Below are 22077 nucleotides of genomic sequence, written 5' to 3' on the forward strand. Positions count from 1 at the left end.
CCTGACCGTTGAGTTCCAAAAAGGTCTCCATAAATGGCTGCATTGCTCCAGGCTTTAGAGTCTCTTCCCTGGGCACAAAACACATCTGGGACAGTTTAACAGCATTTTGAGGGCACATTGGTTTGGTGTGACCCTCCTGTCCACATAAGTAACAGACAGGCTTTTTCCTCTGAAACTTTGAGTCAAATCTTTTTACAGGGAGCTTACCCACAGCTGAAACCTGTTGGGCTAAAGGCTGCCTGTGGTCATCCTTTTTCCAGCTTTGTAAAGCCCAAGATGAGTTCTTCCTCCTTGCAGCCACAAAAACATCAGCAAGTTCAGCCGCCTCCTTTGCAGTCTTCGGGTTATGCTCTTTTATCCACACCTGTAATTCTGGTGACAACATTCTCAAATACTGCTCAAGAATCATAATTTCATTGATTTGTTCAACTGTTTTACCCTTAGGTTGCACCCATTTTCCATACAGCTCTTTTAACCTTGTATAGAGCTCTTTTGGGGTTTCTTCAGGCTCCACCTGAAGAGAACGGAATCTTTGCCTGTAGGTTTCACTGTTGATATCATACTTCTGTAAAATAGCTAGTTTGACTTGGTCATAATTCATTGATGAATCAACATCCATATGTACAAAAGCACTTCTAGCTTTGCCTGTTAGCAGAGGTATTAAGTGAAAGGCCCAGTCAGTTCTTGGCCATTGGCAGGCAGAAGCCATTCTTTCAAAAGTGATGAGAAAATGTTCAATGTCATCATCTTCACTAAGTTTTTGTAATTTAGGTGTCTTAGAAACCTGAGAATGTGCATAGAGAAGTTCACCTGATACACCATGTTGCTGTGAAGCTGCTATTCCAGGGTCTGGTTGCTGTGTAGGCCACAGTGGGGGAGGGGTCTGTTGTTGAGTCTCCCTTTTAAGCAAGCTGAACTGTTTTTCCAGTTCCTCAAATTTCTGGTCTTGTTTTGCAGCTTCTCTGATCCAGTAGTCCTCCTTGGCTTTTTGTTGTCCAATATGGGCTCTGAGAAGATTAGCCAAGTCGGTTAATGTTGGTTCACTCCCCTCTTCTATGTCACATACTCCACCAACAGCTCCATTTTCCTCAGCAGTCTCTTTTTCATCTGGCTCAGAACTTGGTCCTCTTGTTCTTCCTCTTCCCCTTCCAGGCATTTCTGGCAACTGTTCCTCTCAGAGAAGGTGGACAGAGAAAAAAAACAACAAAAAGTTGTCAATTCAAAAATGTATAGAGGTAAGGGGAAGAAAAAAAAATACACCAATGTCCTTAACTGATTGGATCCCACTTCTGACACCAACTGTGAGGGACCAAACTTAAATAAGGACAAAAGGTGTTCAAAATTTGAAAAAGTTCTTCCATTTAATTGTGTAAAAAGAGTTAACAAAGGCTCAAAAGCAATACAAAATAACTTAAATACAGAATCTGGGCCCAACTTAACTGAGGTCAACTGAGGATCCAACTCAAACAGAAAACTGACCTCCAAACAAAGAACTAAAGGCTGCTTAAAAAGGGATGGAGTAACCCAAGTCGACAAAATGAGGGAGGCACAACATAACAAAAGAACCAATAAATACAAAATTAACCATTCTATGAAACAAATAAAGCAAAACTAACTTACTTAACAGAAACAATAAATGAGTATTTAAGTGACAAACTAATTTAAAACTTCTTGAAACAAGTCTCCCCCGTCAGTCTTTCAATGATGGTACGCTCCACATTTCCTTCTCCAGCTGGTTTGTATCAGCAGCACCTCAAACAAAAGAACAAGTGTAAATAAACATTCAGACAGACATTAACTAAAGTGTGCACCCATTAGAAAATACCTGTCTAAAATAACCAACTTAAACACAAATTGTAATATAATATAAAGCAAAAGAAAATACTAGTATTTTCTTGTATGTTAGTATTTTCTTGCTTTATATTATATTACAATTTATGTTTAAGTTGGTTATTTTAGACAGGTATTTTCTAATGGGTGCACACTTTAGTTAATGTCTGTCTGAATGTTTATTTACACTTGTTCTTTTGTTTGAGGTGCTGCTGATACAAACCAGCTGGAGAAGGAAATGTGGAGCGTACCATCATTGAAAGACTGATGGGGGAGCTTGTTTCAAGAAGTTTTCAATTAGTTTGTCACTTAAATACTCATTTATTGTTTCTGTTAAGTAAGTTAGTTTGCTTTATTTGTTTCATAGACTGGTTAATTTTGTATTTATTGGTTCTTTTGTAATGTTGTGCCTCCCTCATTTTGTCGACTTGGGTTACTCCATCCCTTTTTAAGCAGCCTTTAGTTCTTTGTTTGGGGGTCAGTTTTTTGTTTGAGTTGGATCCTCAGTTGACCTCAGTTAAGTTGGGCCCAGATTCTGTATTTAAGTTATTTTGTATTGCTTTTGAGCCTTTGTTAACCCTTTTCACACAATTAAATGGAAGAACCTTTTCAAATTTTGAACACCTTTTGTCCTTATTTAAGTTTGGTCCCTCACAATGGGATTATGAGTCCAGAGTACTGACAGGCCTCAGCTGCTAAGTAGGCCTGAACAATCCTTTGAGGATTCCCTCACTTTAAAAACAGCAAGAAAAAAATGAAAAGTATTCTAGCCTCAAAAGGAGGAATAAATATTTAGAGCAAATCCCCTCATTTCTTCTCATGTAATTTGAGCCCTCAACTGAAGGTTATTTCCTCAAAGAGGCTTTAGGTAATTTTATAAAATACCCTTGGTTAGTAGGTTTTCACTCTATAATAAAATGGAAAATTACTTGAATCCTTCTTTTCCCATTTTTTTGGATGCTTCATGAAGTACTCTGCTTTAACGAGGCATCGAACAGATACCTGCATGTGTCTTATCTGAAAGAAACTCCTTAATCTTGAAAGTGGATAATTTTATACCAATTAGTTCTGAACTGAAAGCTAACTTTCTGAAGTATTTGTTTGAATGAGCGAGCGTGGGTACGTATGTGTTGGTTTTCAATTGCATCACATTTATTTCAAAATGCCCATGAGAAAAATAAACATACTTGCACATACACTATATTGCCAAAAGTATTTGCTCACCCATCCAAATTATTGGAATCAGGTGTTCCAATCACTTCCATGGCCACAGGTGTATAAATTCAAGCACCTAGGCATGCAGACTGTTTTTACAAACATTTGTGAAAGAATGGGTCGCTCTCAGGAGCTCAGTGAATTCCAGCGTGGAACTGTGATAGGATGCCACCTGTGCAACAAATCCAGTCGTGAAATTTCCTCGCTCCTAAATATTCCACAGTCAACTGTCAGCTGTATTATAAGAAGATGGAAGTGTTTGGGAACGACAGCAACTCAGCCACGAAGTGGTAGGCCGCGTAAACTGACGGAGCGGGGTCAGCGGATGCTGACGCGCATAGTGCGAAGAGGTCGCCAACTTTCTGCAGAGTCAATCACTACAGACCTCCAAACTTCATGTGGCCTTCAGATTAGCTCAAGAACAGTGCGCAGAGAGCTTCATGGAATGGGTTTCCATGGTCGAGCAGCTGCATCCAAGCCATACATCACCAAGTGCAATGCAAAGCGTCGGATGCGGTGGTGTAAAGCACGCCGCCACTGGACTCTAGAGCAGTGGAGACGCGTTCTCTGGAGTGACGAATCGCGCTTCTCCATCTGGCAATCTGATGGACGGGTCTGGGTTTGGCGGTTGCCAGGAGAACGGTACTTGTCTGACTGCATTGTGCCAAGTGTAAAGTTTGTTGGAGGGGGGATTATGGTGTGGGGTTGTTTTTCAGGAGCTGGGCTTGGCCCCTTAGTTCCAGTGAAAGGAACTCTGAATGCTTCAGCATACCAAGACATTTTGGACAATTCCATGCTCCCAACTTTGTGGGAACAGTTTGGAGCTGGCCCCTTCCTCTTCCAACATGACTGTGCACCAGTGCACAAAGCAAGGTCCATAAAGACATGGATGACAGAGTCTGGTGTGGATGAACTTGACTGGCCTGCACAGAGTCCTGACCTCAACCCGATAGAACACCTTTGGGATGAATTAGAGCGGAGACTGAGAGCCAGGCCTTCTCGTCCAACATCAGTGTGCGACCTCACAAATGCGCTTCTGGAAGAATGGTCAAAAATTCCCATAAACACACTCCTAAACCTTGTGGACAGCCTTCCCAGAAGAGTTGAAGCTGTTCTAGCTGCAAAGGGTGGACCGACGTCATATTGAACCCTATGGATTAGGAACGGGATGTCACTTAAGCTCATATGTGAGTCAAGGCAGGTGAGCAAATACTTTTGGCAATATAGTGTATGTTAAACAACTTCTGTGCATGGTTTATCTACCACCGCACAACAAAATCACACATGCACGAGAAACTTCCACTTCAAGAGGAGAAAATCGCTCTCCACACGCGCCAGCTCCTCCCAGGAACGCTCACCGTTTTCTATCCAGTGGTCACGCTCAAGGATGGCTGCGCTCTCGAAAGCGTCTCTTCCCTCAGACTGATTTTCTCCCCTTGTGAAGGAAAAGGAGTTTTGAAAGGTTGGGTGAAGACCAGTGATGGGACTAACGGCGTTACTAACGCTGTTACCTTGTTTTAGTAACGAGTAATCTAACTAATTACTTTGACTGTAACTATAACGCAGTTACCATTGCATACACCCCGTTACTGCGCGTTACTCAGGTCGCACAATTAACCTTTTTTCATGATAGGACTCGTGCGCAGCTGCGTGAAGCTGACACCCCACCCACGTCAAAAAACTCTGCAAATAGACTGAATGGTTAGTGCAACGTTAGTGCAGATTTGTGCAGAAAAAATATTGTTTGTGCTACTTTTGTTTAAGAGATATTAAAGATTATTTTTTAGGTCATCCAGAGGTGCGCGCCTTGTCATGAGAGAGGGGAGGATGAGAATGGCTGATGTATAGTGAGATTCCGTCTGTCAGTTGGGTAGGTGGGTGTTTCTGCTGGTTGGTGTTAACGTACAGCACACACAGAGAGATGGAGAGTGAGGATGACTCCAGCAGCAAAACAGCGTTACTGCGCGTTACTCAGGTCGCACAATTACCCTTTTTTCATGATAGGACTCATGCGCGCGTCATGAGAGAGGGGAGGATGGAGAGTGAGGAGGACTCCAGCGGCAAAACAGCGCTTTCCAGATAGAAATACTGGTGTTACGTCGAGCTGCGTTTCCCCATCAGATATGGTTTCCCCTGCATCTCCGCACAGCACAGGCGGCACGATTCACCGCGCAAGCGACAGGAAACGCGCATGCTCGCTAAAGGCGCGCAACAGTCGCCCTGTGCTGGCGCCACAGGAGAACTATGGAGAGCGTGAACGATCAAATGTTAGCCTATATGGAGAAAGGGAGAAATCTGTATGGATGGATGGATGGATGGATGGATGGATACTCTGCCTTTTCAACCGACTGTATTTTTTTTTTAAACATTATTTGATGGCCTTTGTGGCAGGGATGGAGATCCATATTTTATGTCACACACAGAGCACAGATCTAGATAGATAGATAGATAGATAGATGTTGCAGTATCTATAACAACCCAAACACACAGGATTTCAGAATTACACATCCCCAGTTACTAATTTCATATACTTACCAGATCTAAAATGCCCTGTTAAAAAACTTCACATCGCGTTCCCCCCTGATGTCATTTACGTTGAGTTGCAATAAATGCTAAACTCTCTGCAGGTTCTTGTCTTTCTCATCCGCTCTATTCAGCTGGCTTTTGAAACACACGGCGAGAAGGTGGGGGCTGGGTGGTGAGGGTTACGGGGGCGAGAAACGCAAAAGTAACGCAATAGTTACTTTTACTAGTAACTAGTTACTTTTATTGTGGAGTAACTCAGTTACTTTTTGGGAGAAGTAACTAGTAACTATAACTAATTACTTTTTCAAAGTAACGTGCTCAACACAGACAAACCTCTTCTGTAAGCCTCCTCCTGATTGGGCTTTGCAGACACGATCACACGGGAAGTAGTGCCAGGAAGTCTTTGACTGATGCTTACCACTTATCCCAAATACTGCAAACCTTGCAGAAGCCTCCGCCACTGTCCCACCTCCAGTCGACATCTTCGCTTATGGATGACAAGCTGTCAGTGTTATTTCAAGCAATATTTAAAGATCCCGAGTGATCTCTTTTCAGGAAAAAAAACGGAGAGGGAAAGCGTCAAGGTTTAGGTACACAGCTTTCCTTTACCAAATGGTGTTTGTGTTAAGAGGGAATATTAGCCAATAATGGTACTGATATTTTTAAGCCTTGGTTGTATTCAATTTTCTATACAGCGAACAATTTTCTGATTGTTTCACCACCCTTGTGAGTTAGTGTCACTAGTGTTACCCTCTCAAGTAAATTTGTCCTGCTCATCTACATCCCCCATGACCATAACCTTTACCTCCACTTGTGATCCATCCATCCATTTTCTGACACACTTACTCCCAAGTGTTCTCACGAGGGGTGCTGGTGCCTATCTCCAGGAGTCAATGGGCGAGAGGCAGGGAGAATTTAGAGAAGCCAATTAACCTACAGTCATGTTTTTGGACTGTGGGAGGAAGCTGGAGTACCCAGAGGGAACCCACGCATGCTCGGGGAGAACATGCAAACTCCATGGAGAAAGACCCCAGGCCGGGAATCGAACACAGAGCCTTCTTGCTGCAAGGCAGCAGTGCTACTCACTGTGTCACTGAGCAGCCCTCTTGGAATCTGTTCAGCTTAATAAAAACCTTGGAGTTTGCCATCCATGTTGCCTCGATTTTCACCCTTTTTTTTTCAGGAACCTGGCTTTCCTGTAAGCTTCCCTCTTTGTCAGAGAGGTCTTAGTTAGAAGCCAGTTGTTTGACTAACAATCCAGCTCTCCCGGTTCTCTTCTTTTGTCAGTGGCTGCCAGAATACTTAATTGCTGCCAGAATACTTAATCACTGCGGTAGAGGGTCTTTTTTGGCCCCATGGTGTAATGCCTTTCCTCAGTTAATTTCAATTTTCATTTTTACTTATTTTAAAAGTCTTGGAAAAACCAAGGAAACATTGCTAAATAAAAATGACTGAACTTTGACGCAGAATTCACATTCACATGTGCACTCAGGTGAAAGATGACTAAGCTTTTTATGAAATTTGCCGAAGCTATTTTTTTTTATTTCATATAGAGGGGGCCTTAAGCTGTTGGTATCTCACATTGTAGAGTATCCTGGTTGTTCCACATTTGTTTTCTTTTTGAAGTTCATCAAGATCTCTATTTTACAGTTTATTGAAATGTATTATTGCTTGTGTATGTTCGAGACTGCAAGTCTTCCCATTCCCAGGGTGGCAAAGCAGCCTCATTATCTTATTTTTTGCAAATGTAAATGGGTATTCTTATTATTTTTGTCCAGAAAATGTTTGGCATAGGAACTTTTCCTATGAATGTTGAGCCTACAGCATTTTGATTGTCATCTGGGGTCTTTTGCAATCTTGTGGACGAGTCATAGATTTGGTTTTGGAGACATTCTGCAGTTTTGATTACTCTTAGCAAGGTTCTGCATCATGCTTTCTCTATCTGCACACAATAGTTCCCACTGAATTTGGCTGATGGATACATTTTGATAAATGGCAATAGAACCCATAAGGTGTAAGTGACTTGGTTTCATAACTGTTGTTACATTTCTTTGGACCGGGGAATAATGTACTAGTTCTTGAGACTTTTTACCCTACTTCATGTTGTCAAACACCTTTTAGTAAATTATTTTTGTGTTTAAATATGGTAGATCTCTGATCTTAAAATCTCTTTAATATTAATAATTAAAAAGCGAAAACAGAGGTAAACATTATCACAGAACTGAACTTCTAGAATCAATCTGGGTGAAGTATTTGTCACCGGATTTTGCTTGACACGAACAAATAGATAATGCTAACCATTCATTGTGCTAAAATCTTACCTCTTTAGTTTTGTCCATTGCTTTTAAAATGCTGAAGTTCAGGCTCTCCAGAGCTGAAAGAACATTCAGGTATTCTCCAAGGTGTTCAGAAAAGTAATCTAATAAAATAAATAAAAATAAATACTTAAGCACACATTCCAATAAAAATATGATGAAAAGTAATACTTTTACATCTTGCCAAGACAAAATTCTACAGAAATCAGGGAGTCTGCAGATTAGAACAGGCCACAAGTGTTTAAGGGTTTTAATTAGAGAATTCACTGACAGCAGCCATAAGGGATGAAGCACACATACACAATGCATAAATAAAGTTTCTACACATTTTTAAGTACAATGTTAATTGACTAAACAAATACAAAAAATTGTTTAAGCACTTTAAATGCATAGCCAGGAATACCATTTATGAAAACAGTAGGTATTGCATCTTAAGCAAGATTCTAATTTCATATCTTCATAGTATATTTTATATCTTCGTAGTATGGCACAGTAAGCACTGATCCGAACAAAATCTAACTTGTCAAACTTTTTGGTTCATTCCTGCTAAGACTGTCCTCCAAAAAGGTTTACTAAATAATCCATACTAGACAAAAAAATAAATGTTCCCAGAAGTTGATAAGAGTTAAAAGTTGCCGCGACGGAAAACAGCGGACTTCTTTTGACATCAAATGGAAAGTAAGCCATTCCCATGTAATCAATTATGCAGAAGTCTTACTCTGGGCACAACTGATGTTTACCCATCTGCGTGCCCCATTTCTTAGCTTTATTCAGGGCATCTGATACACAGTGAATTTTAAGATGATAAAGGAGGACAACTGCTTTTAGATTTAGGCTAGCTAAGTGCTTTGATGTAAAGGAAAAACAAACAAAAACAAAACACTAAATGGTAAGTAACTCAATATAAGATATAGTTTAACACAATAAAAAAGGTTATCTGTGAAATAACATATTAGACCAAGAAAACATGATGAGCATGGCCAAAAACCTAAAATATTGAAATAAATGTAAAAGTGCTTTGAAAGCAAATAATCTATGCTGATTTTCAAATCTTAAGTTCTTGCCTCATATTATCATACAACATCATTATGGATCAGCTGATATTTGCCTATGATAGCATATCCAAACATATGATGCAATCTTTTACCAACCTGAAAGCTTGTCAGTGTCCAGATTGCTGCTGGGCAGAACACAGGAGGAGATAAGGGAGGGCAGTTAATTAGGCACATGCAAAGGTGTGCTGCACTTTATTTCTACTTGAGATACTATTTGATTCTTATACTGAGAATATTGCAGAGTTATCCCAAAGAACTACAAATATTAATCTAATCAAAACCATAAAAAAGGTAATTATTTGAGTTGGAAAACCCGATAAAAATAGTCTTGACTGAAAATAAAGATTGCCCTTTATTTATCATTAAAAAGTATCAATTTCTCTTTTTTGTAAAACTGTATTTCAGGATTAAATGTGCCTTCAACTTTAAAATGTATATTTGATTTAATACATTGCAGGAAAATATCCTTTCTGTTTGTTTACCATTCACAAAAGGAGGTCATCACACTAGATGCTGTAAAAAGCTTTTGGTATGATAATTTATTACAATAACACTTTTACTGAAAAGCCCGAAACAGCAACCTTTTGCTTTAATGGCATATTAGGGGTCATTTTCATTGTTTTATTGGTGAAAAATCAAGCCAGTTAATGGCTAATGTTGTAAGTGTATTCCAATAGGTCACATTACAGTGAATAAGCCATACTGATGTGTTGAAGAACATGACTAATCTATAATTCAACATTGGAGCTATTCTCATGCCAGCTGCTTTGCAATGAAAGTGTAAGAGAAAATTGATGGTGAGCTACTATTGCAATATAATAACCATTGTCTTTTAAAAATGAAAAACTGCTTGCTAAGTAAGCCTTACCATATTTGATCAAATGTGTCTTCGTAATGTTTTATGGGCTGTTATATTTTTACTAAAACACACAATTTAAGAGTAAGATTATAAAACATGTGTTGTAATTAAATCTGCAGTCGATCAATTAGAAATATTTCCCATAAATGCAAATTCATAATCTGTAACAACAACAAAGCAGTCAGTCTAATTAAAAACTTCTTGAAAATAAATAGGCCTTTTTCCAATAAACCCAAGACTGGGAGACCTCAGCACCAATGTTCAAATGTTTACTCCAGATAATTTCTTCAGAAACGCTCAGACAGATTTTTATTTTTTATTTTTTCCACTGAGTAAGCTTTTGAATTTGGCAGTTTGCTCGATAGTTTTTAATTCGTCTGTCTGTTTATTTTTAGGGGGGATTCATGATATTACTATGTGGACTGTCATTAGTTTATGCAGGTTTATTTTCTTTGTTGTTATTTTGTTGAAGACCTTCTTGAAATTGGAAGTCATTTAACTTGCGACTAATGACTAGGAAAGGAAACTAAAATGTTAATTATTTCCCCTTTTGATTAGAGCCCTATTCATCAAAATAAACACACAACAACTTACTTATTCTGACGTCCATCTATAGAATAAAAAAGTTCCTGTAGCTCTTCGGTTGTCAGGATCCCATCAGCAAAGTAAGCATTGAACTCGTCAAATGACAACTTGCCATCATCTGAAAAAAAGTGAAGAAACAGACTTATGACAGCTAAAATGACCCACTGTTGTAACCAATGTTGCAAACGTAATATATTTCTAAATAACTGGGCAAGGCAAAAAAAATTATATTAAATACTAGTAATGATAGTTAAGTGAGTAATGACAGGTATATATTGTGGATAGTAAATAAGTCCTTGTTTTTTATCATTAATTTCAGACCCTGCTTGGTATATCTTGAGCAAAGTTATGGTAAACGATGCTCCTAAAAATTAATAGCAGAAGATAAACGGATGGACTGTAATTATTAAAGAAGAGCTCCTTCATGAGCAAAATATCAATCACTATGCCACTACAAATAACACATGGTGGCCTAGAGTAAGCTTTTACTAGTGCAAAACTACTAGTTTTTCAATACTTATGAAAAGGGAGAATTGAACAGATTGCATCTGCAGCAGGCAATTCTTAGCAATCACACTCAGGCAACCAGATTTATGCCAGCAGGAGTTGGAAGCTCTGTTAGTCATTGTGACTGAAGAACATTTTAAGATCAGAGATGAAAAGGACCAAAAATAAACTCGACAATGTTGAACGGAAACTGATTTTGACCCAAAGCATTTCCTGCAAAGAGAAAAAGAAAAAAAATCAGATTATATTGTAAGTACTATTTTTTGTAAAAGGAAGGTTTGCTCTCTTTATCATCCTGAAGCAACTTTTAGATTAAAAAGATGTATTGTCATCTTCTTTGCATAGAACCAAATTACTAAAAGGTGCCTTGCAAAAATATTCAAGACGATTAAAAACTGTTATATAAATATAAAACTTTATTAACCTGAAGGTACATTTTGCTCAGTGATTGAAACACATAACACTGACCATCACAAATAGACACAATAAAGACAATCATTTTGAGAAAAACATGGCCAAATGAAGACAATGTACAAAAAGCATCAAAGGAAAGATCAAACTTAAACACATAAAGCTACAATGTATATCTTGGGTTTTTACAGCTTCAGGTTTATCTTCAATTAAAACTTAAAAGCCACCTGTTGTAGTTTTTGTTGTTTCTTTTAACTATGACATGTTACTTTTTTTTTATCTCTTATTGTTTTTACCCGTACAGTGTCCTTGAGTGTTTTTAAAGTTGCTAAAAATAAAATATATTAATATTATTATTATTACTTTTTGTTTAAAACCAAAATGCTTAAATTGTAGCACATGAAGACTCTCACTTCTCAATTCTACCTTCAGCTTTTGATTTAAAATGGACACAATGCTGAAGGGCATCTCTCTAAATGGTCCCCAGCCAGGCAACGATGAGGTCGGATGACAGTGAGTTACTGTTAGCTGACTTAGCGAAGCTAAAAAGTGCAACATAAGGACCATCTGTTAATTTAGGGCTGTTTTCATTTTGTCATTACCGCTGACCAAAATGTTTCGCAACAAGTTAAAAGTCAGACCTTTCTAAGGTTAAGTTTCTAAGGTTCTTGCACACATTAATGAGAAAAAGATGACCCTTATTTTTTTTTTTCTTTTATAAGTGTCTTTGGATAACCTTTAGAAGAATACATTGAAGAAAACTATTATATCCATGTCCTAATATAAATCAAAACTAGAATAAAAGTGTTGTTGCACACTATCTTTAGCACTCTTTGTAAGCACAGAGAAAGCCAGATACAAGTAGTGGGAAAATAAAATCATCATGCTATTTCAATGGCTCTCATTAGATAAAAGTATTGGACAAAAATGCATTGCATTTTACAAACTATTCAGGAATATATGTTACATTTACACAATACTTCCTATATAACATGTTTAGGATTGCTATTTTACCATAATTTATAGAAAGTTTGTGCTGTTTACTTAGATCTTTGCACCATCTGTACTGTGGCTTACATACTGTGAAACAAAGATCCCACCACATGTCTCTCCTGGTGTCATATCTGGAAAGATTCCTATATTTGGAGTGCAGAATTAAACAGACAGCATCCATTTGATGGACAAACGATATACACAGGCAGCTTTGACAGTTCTGGGTTATGTCTGCATACATCAAAGAAGGATGATTTCAGTAAGAAAAATTTGCAAGTAATGATCTTTATATATATTATATATACTTGACCTTCTCTGAGTTAAAGTTTACTAGTCTTAAGTCTATAAAACATAAATTTTTTGATTTGTTATACACATTATAAGCAGCATTAAAACCACTTATTATAAGTCACTCCAACTCAGGTGGGTAACTATCTTTGGAGTTTTTTATTTGAATATGTCTTTTCCTTTATATGAATTTGAACCGGGTTGGTATTACAAATCTTATTTTCGACATTAGGTTTCACTAGTGTCAAACTGACGTTATCACTAAATACAAAAATTATTCAAAATAATGATGAATGATGGGCATCAATAATGGACGGAGTTCAACATTTATTTTGTTTGTATTTGTAACATTTGCAATAATTTAATCTTGATGGTCTTACAGGAAAAAGCAGAGATGAAGCTACCATCATATTAAATCCGGTTAGGAGAGTTCCAGGTAGGGAACATATTTCAAATGCCAGCTGATGCTTTGGAAGTAATAAATAATTCATCTGTGACCCAATGACACACATGCTAACCAATCTAAAAACCATCAGGCCTTGACATGATCACAGTGGCTTCATCACTCTCTACTAAAGGTAATCTTTGTATATGCATCCACTGTATTAGCCCTTCTATAGAATAGTCTTAATTTGTTGGTATGGGAGTGTTTATAAAAACTATCACCAACACTGTGACATGAAGATTGCAGATAATCATGAACATAATAAATACTATCTAGAATGTGTCCTTAATAATCCAATAATCCAAACCAGTCTGAAGCACACTGTTGGTTTTTAAATGGAACGCCTGTAACTCTTCTTCAAATTTAAAGTTAACTTAGTTGTAAGCTATGTAGAACCATATGAGAAAGTGGAGATGTCCTGCAAAGTAGAGCATAAAGTAGGCCACACTGATATCCCTTCAAAGCTCTGTCCCAATGCAGGCTCTCTTAAGTGGTCTATAAATTCCCTACAAACGCTTCAGTAGGAACCGGCATTACATAGAGAGATAGCTCTGGTTTCTTTATTGGAACCTTCTATGGATCTCTGCATACTCAAGCTATTACTGGTATTCTTAGCATCCCTGTCCTCCTTAGGATATGTTTCACAAACCCATCTAAGAAATTCTGAAGTTACTTTCAACTTTCCATATCCTCAGACACAGATGTGTGCTCCTTTTAGTCAGTTTTCTAGAATCCTTTATACTTGTGGTTCAGAGCTATAATTGTCTTTTTTTTAAAGCTACCAGGTAAGCACAAAATCTGAGATTATCTTTAATTGTTTACTGAGTTCTAATACCTCCATAAAAAGGCCTAAATCCAGTATTTAGTTGGAAAACTTTTTTCAATAAGTTTTTATTTTATTTTTTTTACATTTTATTGATCTGTGGCCATTTAATGATTGATGGTTGAAATGAAAAAATCATTTAAATAACAATTTGCTCATGATCACAATAATTTACAATAAAATGATATATGGGACATGATAAATGTGTAGAGAAGGTGTTCTAGTCAGTTAAAATTAAAATTGAGCTTGTTGATCAGGTTTACATGACACACTGGGAAAAAAATGCAGCAAATAATTCTTTGTACACTACTCCTTCCATGTTGTAGCGAGATCATGACGTGTCTTTATCTTTCTTTAGCATGAACAAGAAACAGGGTAAGGTTTGTGGGAGGATGTGTGGTGCTACATACAATTCTTTCCTGGAAATAAAAAACTGCTAGACTACGGGCTGGTTCTCATTCCAACAGGAAAGTGAGAATAAAGATAAAGCCAGAGCTGCCATGGAACCATTAAGCTTAAAAATAAAAAACATTTTATTAATTAATTCCTTTTAAGTTGTTATATTCATTTAGAAATATGTAGCAAATGTTCAGACCAACTTACAATTGGGACTACAGTTTTATACAAACTGCAAGCTTTTACAAAATAGTCACCTAAAGGGGTTCCTGAATACTTGTGCACGCTACACTTTTTGGACTTTAATTCAAGACTTCTTCACAAATTGATCACATTTGTGGTCAACTCTCATCAATAAATTCAAAATACATGCAGATTTGTGGTTGTAACGTAAAACTTTGAAGAATGTTTAGAGGATACTAAAACTTTTTTTTCTGGCACTATGGACATGCCAGACAATAATAAATGGTAAGACATCTTATAAAGACATTATAGATACCACAGGAAGTTAGAATTTATTTGTTATTTCTCAACGTTTTCAGAAATCACCATTGCAGTGTACGTTATACACTAGATGTGTAGTTTACCGAGCACAAAGTCAGAAATATATAACAATTCACCTGGTATTGATTTTTTATTCATAAATAAACATGCATGTGTTGTGCACTTTTTGTAAAATCACCTTTCGATTTAAACGAAATCATCAATTTCGTTTAATCTATATGAAGCACTATCCTGAAAACCTAACAGCCTTTTTTCTTATTTACATTTTTGCAGTTGCCCTGGAATCCTCTCATTCCTATTTATCATGATTCTGCCCTTTGTGGACTTCTGTTTAAGTTTATTTTTAAGTTTTCAGTTACACTGTGATTTATTTTATTCTGTGTTTTCTTGATCATTGGTTTCTTTTCCATTTTGTGTTATATTTAAGCAGTGTTGTATTTTTATGTTACTCTCTGATGCCCCTTTGTGCCAGTCTCCTTTCCCTTAGCTCCTTCTAGTTACTTCTGTCTTCACCTGCTCCCTATCAGCTAATTAGTCCTCCTATTGTTTCTGTTTCCCATATAAACACCTCCTGTTCAGTTACGCTTTGCTGGATCCTTGTTATTCTTTTGGTTTATTCCTCCCTCATGTCTCCTAGCTTTTTTGGTTCTTGAGTTGTCCTTGTCGATCAGTTCTGGACTACTTTATTTTTTTTATTAAATGTGCAAGAAACCACCTCAGCTTCCATCTCTGCATTTGGGTCCTCTAAAAACCTCAACATAACCTGATACTATTTTTGTTTTTCCATATGTCTTTTACCTTTGAGTGTATCTGCATGCTGCCATTGGCCATCACCATGCTTCTAACACAACTGAAGTTACTTGTAAATTTTCACCTTCACCTCGGCATCTACCAAGTCTTCAATATGCTCATGTCTATGTCCAAATAGATGGAGCTATTTCAAAACTATAAGATTATTACACTGTGATGTTGCTTATAATGACACCCTGGGACAAATTTTCACATATTTTTAAATAAAACATACGGTGTAAATATTTTCATCTACTTATTTATTAAGCAAAAAATAATCAGAATGTTAAATCAAAGCAGCAGTATGAGCTAATAACATATGTCGAAAGAATTGCACTTTATTCTACCAACATTTTTCTGCATAATTGCAACACATCAGAATCTTCTTTATGCCGGCCAGCAAAAATAATAGACAGCTTCTCACAGCCTCTGTTTGCTTTTAATTTCTTAATGAGCACATCAACTGTTTCTATCTGACAAGTAGTAATTGTGTCAAAGCTTCATAGTGTTTGTTTTCCTTTGTATTAAATTTTTAGTCTACTCCCCACTGTATCTATTACTGCAGAATTTAGACCGCTGAATGTAGGGCGGGTACTTTTTTCATGTGTTGCTTTTAGCACTAATGGTCATCTTTTCCTTTGCTTCATGCAGCTGGTTTGGTGATGACAGTCATTTCAGCAAGTTCAATATGATGAAAAAAAATTGAAAGAGTGAAAATATTTGGTTGAAAGAATCAAAACATTTCATCGTGCAGAAGGCCATTCTTAAACATTGCTAATACTTCTGAGAAGCACAATAATTACAGACCTTGATGTGTGAACAAAACAATGTTTAGTGATGAGTGTTATGCCTCCGCCTCCTTAATTTGCTTTGGCACCCTATTTCATCAGTTGTTAGAGCTAAATAAATATCTTCCTGGGTGAGCCAATAACATGCAGCAAAGGAAGAGGAAATAAGATGGCTCTTTTAGCTGTGAAAGGTTAGTCTAACCACTCAACAAGACTGTTAAGGTATAAATACAGAAAAAATATCTCCTGAATCAGACGCAGTGTAATGTAATATGTCATACACCACAGGTCAAAGCAAGATACATGGGTCCCATTTTTAGTTTCTTTAAATTAGAACAAAATGTAAATTTTTATATGCACTTTAAAAAGATTTGCATCCGTTTCTAAAAGAAGTATTAAATCTGGCAAATATTTTATTCTGGATTTTCTTACCTGAGCCACAGAAGAAGGCTTTAATTAAGGAAAATTTTATAAAAAAAAATTAAAATTATGAAATACATAAAATTGTAAGATTTAAAAGCAAAACTAAGTGTTTATTAGGTCATTTTACTGTGGATTGCTCAGTTGAACAAATAAAACTCCTTAAAACTAATTCAAATGCACCAGAGGAAGAAATTAAAAAATAAAAATGTATGTTATTTCCACAAAACTCAGAGAATATAATAACTTATACAACTTTATGATGTAAAGCAGTGAAAATATTTCAGAAACAAAGTGGCTGATACAAAAACAACTCTGCTTTGATGAGATCGTCACAAATCAAAATGCCAAAAAGAGGGGTCTAAAAAGATCTGCAGCTTCTAAGATGTGTAATATTTATTTCGATATCAGCATACGATAGGTGGCTATGGTAAGTTTTCTGTATTGATTACAGTTTTGGGACACAATAAGAAACCATAGGAGTTCTTTATGCTTTTGTCACATTTGGGGTGGGCAGGAGTGAGCTACAACCATTTAAATTGCTTTAGCATCAATGCATGAATAATTATATAAATCACTAAAGCTCATTGAGAGGTGTCATCTTATTTCTAAAATTTAATTGCATTCAAGAATGTTTTTCTGATAAAATGGGGAGGCTGTGCAGGGCAATGGTAGGATAAAGAATCAAGGAAGACAAATAATGTAGCAATGCATAAATATTAACAACATTACTAATATAAAATATCAAGAACATACTTAATATTCATTATTGATTAGAGATAGCAAAACTGGTGAAACTGACCACTGCTGATGAAGACTACAAGTGTGTCTTGCATACAACAAGATATATATATATATATATTTTTTGGAATTATTTAAAATGTATAAATGAAAAAAAAAATATGCATATGTTATACCAAGCGAAATTCTATCCACACATTTTTGGAGTTAATTTGATGCTTCCATCTGCAATCTTAGCATCTTATTCAGATATTGGATAGAGTCATTTATGAAAATAGCTATTTTTGTTGAACTAAAACGTTTTTTTGTTAAACCTAAAATATCTGAAGAAACAATTGAGATCACTGCTAAATATATTGTACTCACCATTTTTGTCTGCTCTGCGGAATATCTGGGGGAAAAAGTGGAGAAAGCAAACACACACTTCAGTAAAGCTTCAATTTGGAATGTTTTCAAAAGAAATTAGTAAACTAAATATATTCCCAATGTTTAAAATATAAAAACACAGATTTTACATTCACATATCTTGTTTACACAGTCAAAAGAAAGGTACATTTGGCGTGTGGGTGAGTGAGTCATATTTAATAGAAGCTGATGAAGAACATCTCTATTGAAATGTACTCAGCAATCATCCCTTTTGGAGTAAACAGTCATTTTAGGGGCAGAACGAGGTTGGTTACAATGCAGCTGAAAGGCCAGATTGCTGTTATCCTGCAGGTGCCTCAGCCTTGAAAACCACTTAAATTCAACCTTCCAATACAGCCTGTTTAATGTTTCATTGTGTTTAAATTCAATATTTGTACTCAGATCTATTGTATAATTTATGCTTGTCTGTAAGATGCATCCTACTAGCACCTACATCATCAAAACACATCATTTTTATATTGGACTATACAGTTTTACATGTTGGAGTAGCTGTTTTCAGGGGAATTCAGTCATTGGATATGTTTGGTTCATACACTTCTATCTTCAGTTCATGTTTAAGATAAATAGTCTTACTGCTTTAAAATGCAAACTCACATGGTTAAAAAGAGAAGAATCAAAGAATTACATTTCTGGAACCATGACACACTCTGCACACTCTCTCCTCTAGTGTTACATATAGACCCAACAGCAACATCATTACTTTACAAATTATTTGGAAGCTTTTTCTAGTGTGGCACAGAAGATGTGTCTACTTTGAAAAATGTCTAAAGAAGCTGTCGATGCTGCTTTGTCTGTAAAGGTAGCTTTAGTGGAACAATTCTACAGTTTTTCTGAATGTTTAAATAATGGTGTTTTGGGGATAGGTGACAGAATAAAAACATACCATGATCTTTTTTTATTGTAAAATTATAATTTAAAATGTAATAATAATAATAATAATACAACAATAGGCAAGAGAACATATTTTATTCTGTTTGTGCTATCTGGCAAGTCAAAGAGGTAAATAACACTGTAATAACATTTAAAATCACTCTTCCTATAAGGAAGTATGTGTGGTTTTTTTTTTTATTAAGTTGCATAATTTCACTATTCTTCCCAACATAAAACAGTAGGGTCGGTCCCTTTATATTGATATGATCTTTAAGTTTTGGCAGATCATCAACAAGTTTTAATCCTTTTCAGTCATCATTATATTGTTAAACCAGCTGATGTTTTTTTTCTTAAGGTATTAATAACACAGTCTTCCATAGCGTATGGACAAAAGGAAGTAATTGTATTCCAACTGTCTTTGTTTCTCTTCCCTCTGCTCCCATTGGGGGACTCAGTGGTGCATTGCTTATAATTAGCAAGAGCACGTGAGAGTCTTCAGCTGACTGCTTTTTTTGTAAAGGAAAGAAAGATTTTCAAAGAGCAGAATGGATGTTACTTAAATAAATCTGCCATCTTAAAACATGTGGCATTCCTTTAAAAAAAAAAACTTTTTTTAATGGCTCTGTGCTTTTACTTTCCATTTTAATTTATGGATGAATTTATACTCAGAATAAGGCATGAGTGCAGAACAGAGTGGTATTAGCATTCACTTCATTTCAAGTTTTTTCGTTGTTTTTTTTGCTTAGAAGATTTTATCTGTGTTAGCAATCTTTTGCTGGTCACAGGTTGGCAGATTAGTGCTGTAAACATAGTAAGGCAGTGCCACTGTATGCATTTCTATGGACCGTTGTTCTTGTAATAGCATAAAAGCTTAATTCATTGACCAAACCCTGTCCAATTTGGAAACAATCAAGATGCAATGTCCCAGCTCCAAGTATTTATGCAGGGTTATATAAGGCATTTTTTTTACACCCAGAGGGCAAAAAGCATGGTCATAAAAATGTGTTTTTGACTTTTCTATTTGCTTTGCCTTTTTTCTTGTCTTTTGGCTTGTGCTTTCACTTTGGGTTACAGTCTGTGCTAGGGATTATGAGAGAAATGGCAGCATACCAAGGGTAGTTAAGTGTAAGGTAACAAGCCTTATATTCAAAAAAACATGATCTTGTTTTTTCAAATGAATGAAATAAAAATACATAAATAAATGAATGAAAACAAATATCATTATCATTAAGATATCAAATTCATAGCAATATATCATATATATATTTTTTTTTCTTCCATATCACAATCATCTTTCTTGTTCTGATTTGATTGCAGAATGCTAGTACTGTAATCGTTCTTTTCTTTTAGACACTGCCTATGCACAGAAAATGGAAATTGAAAAAGGCAACATTTTTCTTTAAAAAACAAGTTATGCTATTTTATCGACTAATTTCTAATGAACAAGGTTCAGTTGTTTGGATAAGAGGAAATATGGCAGTGGCAGAGATGGACATGATTCCTAAAAAACAAATAAACATAATAATCAACAAAAACTGTTCAGTTTATAGATACAAATGTTTAATTTCTTGTTAATTTAATGCACTGAGGCCTGGAAACATGGTGGAAATTAGTTTCAAACTAAGAAGCAGTTAGAACAGAGGTGAGTTGAGGGGTCTTAAGCATGGTTGTTAATCAAAATATTACATATTCTACTGGTCTACCTGGATTTTTAAATACCACCCTAACTCAGGTTTGTAGAGAATTATAAAAAAAATGGTAAATAGTACACTCTGAGAAAAAAGCTGCACTTAAGGAAGTAGTGGGTGAGTGTAAATTGCAAATAGATTACCAAATGCATAATCCCATGAAATTTTTATATAAATCAGAGCACTGCTTTATAAATTGTCACTGAAAAAATATCCTTTTCTTCGAACTCTGTTAGCAGCTCCTGTAAAAGTGAAGCTTTTTAAAGACTGAAGATGATAAACTTGCTTGACACATATCAACATAAATCAGTCAAACAGCTTCAGAGAGTACATGAGTCACCAACTCTGGGAGAGGCATTTATTGGCTAAAAAGAGGAAGGCCAACAATATGGCTCGCTCTTGTTCATATAAAAGGTGTTAGTCAGCTGCTGGAAGGAAAGCCTTGGGAACAACGGCTGCCGCTGCCTACGTTGAATTTAGTCAGACTCAGTCATCTGTTCCTTTAGTTGTCCCCCATTTTCTTATTGTTCCTTCATCCAAAGGCTCACTGCATTTTTTTTCTCTCAGATGCTCTGCATTTTGTCAGCTCATGTGCATCCAATTCCCCAATCAGTCAGTCTACATCCAGGTCCCATGTGAGTCTAGCAGCACACGCACGCATGCATCCTTATATTACCTGAGCGTCAATGTTCTAGTGGACATTTTATTATGTTTAGCTGGGAGGCGAGAAAAAGAAAATGGTAGTAAAAGCTGCTCGATGTAACTAAACAGCATGAACTAAAACCACTTTGTGCAACAAAGTGGATAAATTATTAAAAACATGTCAATTGAAATGTTGGTGCAAAACAGATCAAATCATTATAGTTAAAGCTATAAAAGAAAAATTATGAGAAATAATTGTTATTATATTTAGGAGTATTGCAAAAAAAAATTCTTATCCTAAATCTTCTTATCAGTAAAAATGACAAGAATAAGGTCACGATAAGAATTAAAGTAAGCATAGATTCTGACTGTACTGGACACTCTATATTTGATATTTTGCTGACCACTGATTAGGCTCCCCTTTCTCTGAGTTATTTATTTCCATTGGTTGGCAGAGGTCATACCTGCCAAGTTTGTCAGAGATGACCTGTAGGTTATTAGTAACTGTCAAAACTTTCATTCTCTATAGGTCAGTAAGCTCAAAGTCGGCACATCTGCCCTTCCTTTGTCAATGCCTGACTTCTATCAATAGCATAACCTCTTTCCAGCCTCCTCTCAACACACTCCTCTTGTTTGGACCCATATGTCTACAGAAAGGTGCCTGCGCTTTGAACAGGACTGTTGCATGACATTACGTTTCCTTTTAAGCGATTACATAAAAAATATATTTGCTTTAGGCATCCAACGCTGTGAAGTGAATTCCTTTCTCTTTAGGTCACTTTTTCCTCATCAAAGCATTTCTTAGTCCTCCTTGATTAAATGAAGAGCAATTTGGTTCCAGCTTGTTTGTTGTGGCCTGTGTGTTTGGGTTTTCTAGTGTCAGGAGACGATAATGCATCATTTACAGCGAGCCCATGAAAAGGTCAGAACCTGCTTCCCAGCATGCCGCTGGTCTGATGCC

At 36.3% G+C, this 22077-nt stretch overlaps 1 protein-coding gene across 3 annotated transcripts in view; it reads right to left on the minus strand.

The window, feature by feature from the left end:
• The window catches only part of necab3 (N-terminal EF-hand calcium binding protein 3), a 59364-nt gene that overhangs the window by 31579 nt on the left and 5708 nt on the right, over positions 1 to 22077 (minus strand). For 2 of the 3 annotated variants that reach the window (XM_038304107.1, XM_038303956.1), the window contains exons 2-5: positions 17857 to 17881; positions 10395 to 10503; positions 9038 to 9066; positions 7893 to 7990 (exon numbers count right to left, since the gene is read on the minus strand). In XM_038304107.1, coding sequence (XP_038160035.1) covers positions 7893 to 7990; positions 9038 to 9066; positions 10395 to 10503; positions 17857 to 17881 — 261 coding nt within the window. The remainder of the gene's footprint in view (positions 1 to 7892; positions 7991 to 9037; positions 9067 to 10394; positions 10504 to 17856; positions 17882 to 22077) is intronic. The other variant, XM_038304035.1, reaches the window with a different exon arrangement.

The sequence above is a fragment of the Cyprinodon tularosa genome, unplaced genomic scaffold (assembly GCF_016077235.1).
Source record: "Cyprinodon tularosa strain WSP-4 unplaced genomic scaffold, ASM1607723v1 ctg10, whole genome shotgun sequence".
In the NCBI taxonomy this organism is placed as follows: Eukaryota; Metazoa; Chordata; class Actinopteri; order Cyprinodontiformes; family Cyprinodontidae; genus Cyprinodon; species Cyprinodon tularosa.